This window comes from Oryx dammah, unplaced genomic scaffold (genome assembly GCF_014754425.2).
Source record: "Oryx dammah isolate SB20612 unplaced genomic scaffold, SCBI_Odam_1.1 HiC_scaffold_4, whole genome shotgun sequence".
NCBI classification, from domain to species: domain Eukaryota; kingdom Metazoa; phylum Chordata; class Mammalia; order Artiodactyla; family Bovidae; genus Oryx; species Oryx dammah.
In genome coordinates, this window is record NW_024070188.1 from 60,494,852 (window position 1) to 60,502,925 (window position 8,074).

General features: G+C 41.4%; 1 protein-coding gene across 7 annotated transcripts in view; it reads right to left on the reverse strand.

Moving 5' to 3' along the window:
- Positions 1-8,074, reverse strand: part of AHI1 (Abelson helper integration site 1) — a 214,198-nt gene that overhangs the window by 40,481 nt on the left and 165,643 nt on the right. For 6 of the 7 annotated variants that reach the window (XM_040239286.1, XM_040239287.1, XM_040239288.1 and 3 more), the window contains one exon: positions 2,090-2,252. The exons of the other annotated variant lie outside the window; for it this stretch is intronic. In XM_040239286.1, the coding sequence (XP_040095220.1) occupies positions 2,090-2,252 (163 nt within the window). The remainder of the gene's footprint in view (positions 1-2,089; positions 2,253-8,074) is intronic. 7 annotated transcript variants of the gene reach the window in all.

The window sequence follows — 8,074 nt, forward strand, 5'->3', positions numbered from 1 at the left end:
AATTCAGTCATATTCTCAGGTTTTCTGAAAACTTTTTGTTTGTTCTGGCCTTTGCAAGCCTTTCTCAATAAGCAATGACTAATGCCAAAAAACCCCCCATCAATTATTCTGAAGTACAATAAGGAATGACAGCATCAGAAGGACATCCACTTCTTGAGACATGGAACTGCTTTCTGCACACAGCCACCAAGGATGGTTACTGTAGTATGCTTTGTAAGTCCCACTTTGCTTCTTATGGAAGAAAACCAAGTTTTATTGAATCTTTAATCCCCTGTGGATCAAATATCTATAGTTTTTCAACATTTGCAAACCTAAGAGGTTATTTCTGCAAACTAACTAGATTCTAAAGTTAGCATCTAATACCCTCCTGCCTGGATATACACAATCATTTTATACCATCAAGTGGAAAAATACTTTAAATGTTTCCACTTATATCTGGAAGAAATAACTGATTATAATATCTAGTTAAAATGAAAGATATTCTCCAGAGTGACTAAGACTGTGCAGAAAGCTCTTGGTTTAAAAACAGCAGCTACCCCTGCAGAATTCCAGCTTCTGTGGGAAGCCATCACTGGGACATCCAGGTGGCTGTCTGAGATGACCAGGAAGTGAGAAGTGCTGAGTGGAGGGGAGAGGCCTGGGAATTAACCTGTCTCCAGATTTCTTCCTTCCACACTGCCTTAACTTTTCTCCAGTCTGCATACTCCTTTAAACATAGGAGTATATTTCAGATAGAGTTTAAGAGTCATTAGCCGTTTAATGCTCAGAGAAAAAGAATTAAAACCACGGCACAAAGGAAATTAAGAATTTTTTTATGGGAGAGAAAAGTGGGTAATTTTCAAGACACTTAGCACTTTGGAGGGGAGGAGTTTCCTGAAAGCTGCAGATAAACAAGGGAGGGGAAGGAGTTATAGTGAGATTCAGGGCTCTTGGGGAGGGAGTCATGGGAAGGGCTGGGTGCAGACCTGGAAGGTGGTGCCCCAAGAGAAATAATTTTATCTGGGCCTAGCCCCCAGCACTCAGGATTCATGGAAGAAATTCTTCCTCCTTTCCTTTATTTCTTTTCTTTTAAAAATTTAGAACTGAGGTTAGAAATTAATAGTGCTTTTGTTCAGCCATAGTTTGGACTGAATGGAGTTTCAGAAACTAGCCCCAAACCAACTATTATTTTAATAATTACTTTGCAGAAACAAAAGACTTGGTAAATATTAAAAATGGAGAGTGTTCTCTTGGCTGCCTCTATTCTATTTTTAATTAACAGAACTATATGATTTTAGTGTTTCTGGAAGAAAGCTTAGAGATAATGGAGTTCGACTTCCTTGTTCTGTGGGAAGAAACGAAGGTATGGCACTCTTAGCTGTGATGCCAGGATTAGCGCTCAGCTCTCCTGATCCCTGAGCATTCTGCTTTTCCTACCCCACAGTGAGTTGACAACCGATGGGATGTGTTTTTCTGAAGAAGCGCTGCTACGCTATCCCCTTGTTTCATAGTCTTTACCCTTTGTTTTCAAGCTGTCTGTGTTACTTCCATTTTCTTCTCTCAAGGCCTGGTAGCAAATCTACAGCTTTCAGAAACTTGGATTTAGAATTTCTTCTCCAGCTCATTTCTTTTTCCTTTCACAAATGAGGGCTTAATTTACTTGAGAATGGAACAATCTATTGCAGCCTTTTTTTGTTTTGTTTTGATCAGGTGCCAGTTAAGCCTGGGGATACAACGTAAAAAGAATGCGAGTTGAGCAACTAGAGGTTCTTAGGTGCCTGTCAACCCAGGAGTGGCAGGAGGAAGGGTGACGTCAGTGTGTGTGCAGCAGGTGGCCAGGAAAGGGGCTGAAGGAGGTTGGTAGCGAGATGGGCAGGTCCCCTGGGAAGGGAAGTCCATGAAGCGGGCATTCCAATCTCAGAATGTCATAGCTTTTGAGTGTACTAATGCCCCCCTCTTTTTTTTTTGCAACATGAGAATGAAGAGCAATACCCCACTGGTAAACATATGCAAAAGTAACAAGACAGCAAGTTAAAGAGCAGAAGATGATAAAATCTGGGACTATCAGTTATACCATATTAGTAAACCAGGAAGGGAGCATAAAACTTACTTTCACTAGCCACATGATTAGCTGGAAAATAACCTTCCTGTCCCTTTCCTATGCTGCCATACCACCAGTCTTCATTATCTTTGAAAAACACTCGGATAATGTCTCCGCGATGGATGGTTAGTTCATCTGATCGATTCGCTGTGTAGTCATAAAGAGCCACTACCTAAGGGAGAGATAAGACCACCACAGCTTTATCACAACTGTACCACAGAGAAAACCCCCAACATTCACTTCCTCTTGCAGAAGAGCAGCTGAAACCAAAGCAGTACTTTGGTGAGTCTGAGGCTGTCTCAAGGTTTGCTAATGGGATCAGGGGTGGTGGGAACACAGCAGGAGAAGCAAGATAAAAGGCTGTGGGATTGAGAAATGGTTACGAGCATTCAATACACTAAGATTAGCTTCAAAATAGCAGATGTTAATTTTTTTTAAGTAAATTACTTGTGAAGCAAATAAAAAAAAAAGAAGCTCACACATCATTCACTGTTAAAATTGTTTCATTCTACCTTTGGTCTTATTCCCTGTGCTGAGCAGAGGCATCAGAAAAAAAGAAAAAATCTCCAGAAGGTCAACACTTCTATAAAATAGGAAAAATGCAATGGAACAAACAGATTACATAATTTCATTGTGATCATTTGGGTTTACTGTCAATGTATCTTTTTGTGATGTATTTCTATACAAATACCATTTTTTTCTGGTATTTTATATCAACAATCTAAATCTACCTTTAAAAATATCTTGATAAGCTTATTTTCAAGAGACACAAATTTAAGAGGAAAGGCCTTCCTATGAGAACCCTCTTTCTCTGTTATGTTACAGTAGTCACTATATTTGATTCTTTTTTCTTTTGAAAAACCAAATTCAAAATGAATGGCTGCAGAGGCATCTACAAATCCCTTACAGCAGTTACAAGAAGGAAGCAAACCTCAACCCACTTCAGACATGATGCAGTGTATAAAGTAGGACATAATATAATATAAAGAATAGACTACTTCCACTTTTTTCCCTATGCAAATAGAATTTGAAAACTTATAGGCTATACAACTATAATGTAATGGAAAACTATCATTACGACCCTTTGCATTTAGGTTGCTGCTGCTGCTGCTGCGTTGCTTCAGTCATGTCTGACTCTGTGCGACCCCACAGACGGCAGCCCACCAGGCTCCCCTGTCCCTGGGATTCTCCAGGCAAGAACACTGGAGTGGGTTGCCATTTCCTTCTTCAATGCATGAAAGTGAAAAGTGAAAGTGAAGTCACTTAGTCGTGTCCGACTCATAGCATTTAGGTTGAGTACTGATTTATTCACCTAACAAGTATTTACTGAAATCCTAATGTGCCTGGTTCTGTGTTAGGGACTGAATGTACAGTGATAAATAGGATAACTTCTAGAAGAGGTACCTTGCTTAGGCTTTTCTGAGAATGACAGATAATCAGGAAATAGCCAGGTGAAAAGATGGAAAAGTATGTCCCAGGCACTGCACCCTATGTGTGAGAGTTCAGGGAACAGAAACCCCAAATAGTTCAATACGGTGGGAGTCTGGCATTAGAGGGAAGAATCTGGATAGAAAGTGGGAAGGCCGAGGCTTCAGGAGTAAGTCGGTGCCAGATCATACATGCTGGAAGGTTCAGACTTACCGTATGGGCCATGGGAAGCTAGAAATTCCATAACAGCTTATAAAACTCTTTGTGGTGCCTTTAATTAATTTAAAATATTTATTAACATATTAACCAGAAGATTTTAATGGATACATTTGGAATTGACTGCCGTCACTATACAATATAAGGGCAGTAATGATATACAGTACAAGGGCAGTAATGATGATTATATTAAATGGTAAAAATACAATTCCTATTGTACTGCTTTGCATAGGCCCTAGTTTACAACCTGTTATGTAGGATATTGTTTAAAGTTGACAAATCTTTTGTAACTTTCAGTATATTGATGCCAACTCACTCATGTACAAGTGGGACTTTTAATTTTTTCCTCCATTCTTCCTTCTCCAAACCTCATCTCCTGAATTCTCCTGTGTTGCCCTATCACAGAAGAGGAAAGCTAATTAAAATGTGCCTGCCAGGTGCTGGGTCCCTTGCTAGCTGCTTATGTGAATTTTCTTACTCAACCTTTGTGACAATCCTGTTGAGGGAAGAAAGTCTTATTTCAGTTTCATAAATGAGAAATTTGATATACAGAGAAATTTAGTAACTTGCTTAAAGTGAACTAGTAAGTGGTAGAATCAGGATTTAAACTCGTATTTTTTTTAAAATGAAATACACGTATAGGCCATCTTTGTCTAGTATCTAACATGGGAAAGAAGCAGCAGAGGACGGGACAAGGGACATGATACCCTAATCACTCACGAGAGATAAGGCACATTTTTCGACAGCAGCACACGGGCAGTCGGCTGTGCTGAGAAGACTGACCCCTGGGTCACCTGCAGGCCCACCGTGCCCCTTTCAGGGCACCTAAGACCCCGTCCCAGAACCCGCCTGGGGATTTGTTCCTATTGTTCTTCATCCTGACATGTCTGTAGAAAGAGGGAGAGATACCATGAGCACACGTGCACTGAGAAAAAGTCCCCCTGAGGACACAGCGAAAAGGTGGCCGTCTGCATGGCAAGGAGAGAGGCCAGGATGAACCAGCCTGGCCGGCTACTGGATCTTGGACTTCTAGCCTCTAGAACTGTGAGCAAATACATTTTTGTTGTTTAGGTACCCTTCTATGTTACAGCTGTTACAGCAGCTCTGGCCATACAGAATACAGTCTCATAAGCTGATGATGTCAAGCGAATCACGAGTTACCAACCTCTTATGGTATTGCAAACTGGCAATACCTCATTGGCACCCAGCTAATGGCACTGTGTTCCACATCCTTATAATCTATCTCCTGATATAGAAACAATGTCCTCATCACTAAACTCCGCAACTACCACCACCCTTAGGACAGAGACTGCATTTCCCAAAGCTGCCCTGTTTTGTCACACCATTACTGACATTTAGGTGAAAAATTGCTGTCCTCTGAGAACTCAGTATGTTTCACATGCCAACAGCCCACATGTGGGCAACAGTGGAGTTATAATATTGACCATTCTATCATCATGCTGAAGACACGTGACAAAAGCCACATGGATCGTGAGAATCTGCTTGTATTCCAGTGTGGTTTTTTCTTTTAGAAATATTTATTTTTCTTTACTTATTTGGCTGTGCCAGGTCTCAGCTGCAGCAGTCAGGATCTTTTAGTTGCAGCAGGTGGGATCTAGATCCCTGGCCAGGGATTGAACTCAGGCCCCCTGCATTGGGAGTGCAGAGTCTTAGCCATTGTACCACCAATGAAGTCCCACTGTGTGCTTTTATCATTAGCTTCTCATTTGAAGATCACTTACTCTCTTCTGAGGCTTCCCTGGTGGCTCAGACAGTGAAGAATCTGCCTGCAATGTGCGAGACCCAGGTCTGATGCCTGGGTTGGGAAGATTCCCTTGGAGGAGGAAATGGCAACCCACTCCAGTATTTTAGCCTGGAGAATTCCATGGACAGAGGGCTACAGTCCATGGGGTCACAAAGAGTTGGATATGACTGAACAACTAACACTTTCACCACGACTACTCTCTTCTGAGCATCACAGTATATACAGTAAACTTTGCTTCTTTTAATTTGGCAGTGGCTTTGGCAGAAGTCATGTCTTCCCCATCTCCAATTAGATTTCATTGTCATCTCACTGTTTTAGGATAAAGTAAAGCCATACTGGCGGAGAAGGCAATGGCACCCCACTCCAGTACTCTTGCCTGGAAAATCCCATGGACAGAGGAGCCTGGTAGGCTGCAGTCCATGGGGTCGCTGAGAGTCGGACACGACTGAAGTGACTTAGCAGCAGCAGAAGCAAAGCCATACTGGGAGCTTTATTCTCCAAGCATTGGAAGACAAATTTCATGCAGTTTCGTCATGAACTAATACTATTTCTATTTTCCTCCTATTTTGGTAGGTCTTGTCACAGAAAATCTGTTCTGATCACTCTCTTGAAAAGTATCTTCTATAGTGTACCATTTTATGCATATGGTAGTCTGCACATAGGTGTGACAAAATATCATTCTTCAGTCATGTTGGGCTCTTTGCGACCCCATGGATTGTAGCCCACCAGGCTTGTCTGTCCATGGGGATTCTCCAGGCAAGAATACTGGATGGGTTGCCATGGCCTCCTCCAGGGGATCTTCCCGGCCCAGGGACTGAAGCCTGCATCTCTTATGTCTCCTGCATTGGCAAGAGGGTTCTTTACCACTGGGAAACCCCTCGTTCCTCAGTGAAGTGAAGTGAAGTCGCTCAGTCGTGTCCAACTCTGCGATCCCATGGACCGTAGTCTACCAGGGTTCTCTGTCCATGGGATTTTCCAGGCAAGAGAACTGGAGTGGGTTGCCATTTCCTTCTCCAGGGGATCTTCCTGACCCAGGGATCGAACCCACGTCTCCTGCATTGCAGGCAGACACTTTACCCTCTGAGCCACCTATGACCAAAATCTTGAACTGATGAAATCTTTGTGAAATTATCTTGACTTAATGAAATCTTTTAGCAATCTTTCTTTTTGGACAGAAATTTAAAAATATGTGTTTATGTGCTCATATTGGTAATGACAAGTTTAGGAAATAAAATCTTCCACAAAATCCACTTGGTCACATTTTGACTATTATTGACATATTTGAAACAGAGTTCCCTCCCTTAAAGCTTGCTGAGTTGCTTGGGCATAATCACTCATGGCAGAAGGGTAATTAGCAAGCTTTTTTGTTTGTTTTTGGACATATTTCTCAGACTTTTTAGCAGTGCTTGCCAGATACTATATCTTGGTTTAGGCAGAGTCTGCTAGACTACCAAAGACATTTAGGTGAATTCCTCTTGGTATTATTTTCTGCAAGGTTTTTCATTAAAATAGTTGTCTCTGAAGACTTCTCAATGGATACCACTGTGCTGAAGGAACATTAACTAGTATTTCTCAACAGCCGATGTTCCTTGCAATGTTATCCGTGATGCAATCCAAAAATTAATACTCACAATGACCCCAAGTCATGCAACCAACTAAGCTACATTGAATAAATCATACACTTGAGCACTTTCTCCTCCAACGCTGCTCCTGCGGGTCCATAAGTGTCAGGGAGTTTCTTTGTGCCAGACTGCAGCCAATGAGGCACCTCTTTCCTTTGCTTCTTACTTGCTACCTTGATTTCAGAATCCTGTCCTTCAGACCAGTGAAAGAATAAATTTTTCTTGTTTTAAACTGCACCATGTTCATGGTAATTTGACGAACAGTCCTGGAAAACTAATGTGTATGTAGCTTACTACGGTGAGCGCTGGATTTTCTCATGCTCTTTTAAAGAGTGTTGCACATTTTTCTGGCAGGTAGTGACCTGAGATTGGTCTGACCCTTTTCAGGTTTGCTTTCAAGTTTTGTTAGAGCATATTCAGGAAGACTTTTCTCTAAGGACTCAATAAGCTCCACTACCAAGGCGTGATTCTCCTGATAATTCTCCCTTGACACCCCACATATTAGGAGACTTTTCCATCTGGCTGGCAGGACTGACAACTATTCTCTTTCTGTTGGGTAGCCTACTCATTTCTGACTGTTCTTTCATTATGGAGTTTTGCCCCAGGCAGGTGCAGATCAGTACTCAGCCAAAGACTTATTAAGGGCACTTCTTATGGTTATTGGCAGTATTATTATCAATTAACATAAGATGAAACAAAAAGAAACACCTCAGTAACTATTTTATTTTTCTTGACAGAAGTCTTGTTACAGGTATTTAATGCACATTAACTAAAATGTGTACATTTTTAGTTTTCATGATAAATGCAATTGGGACTTTATTATACTCTTGGTATTCTTAAAGAAAGCACATCAGGTGTTAGAAATATTTAGGTTACACTTCTGGCTCAAGTGACGATAAAACCTTTAATCTTTGATCTTATACATTGTTTCCTCTGGGATGTCCATCTCTTGTAGGCCTGGCG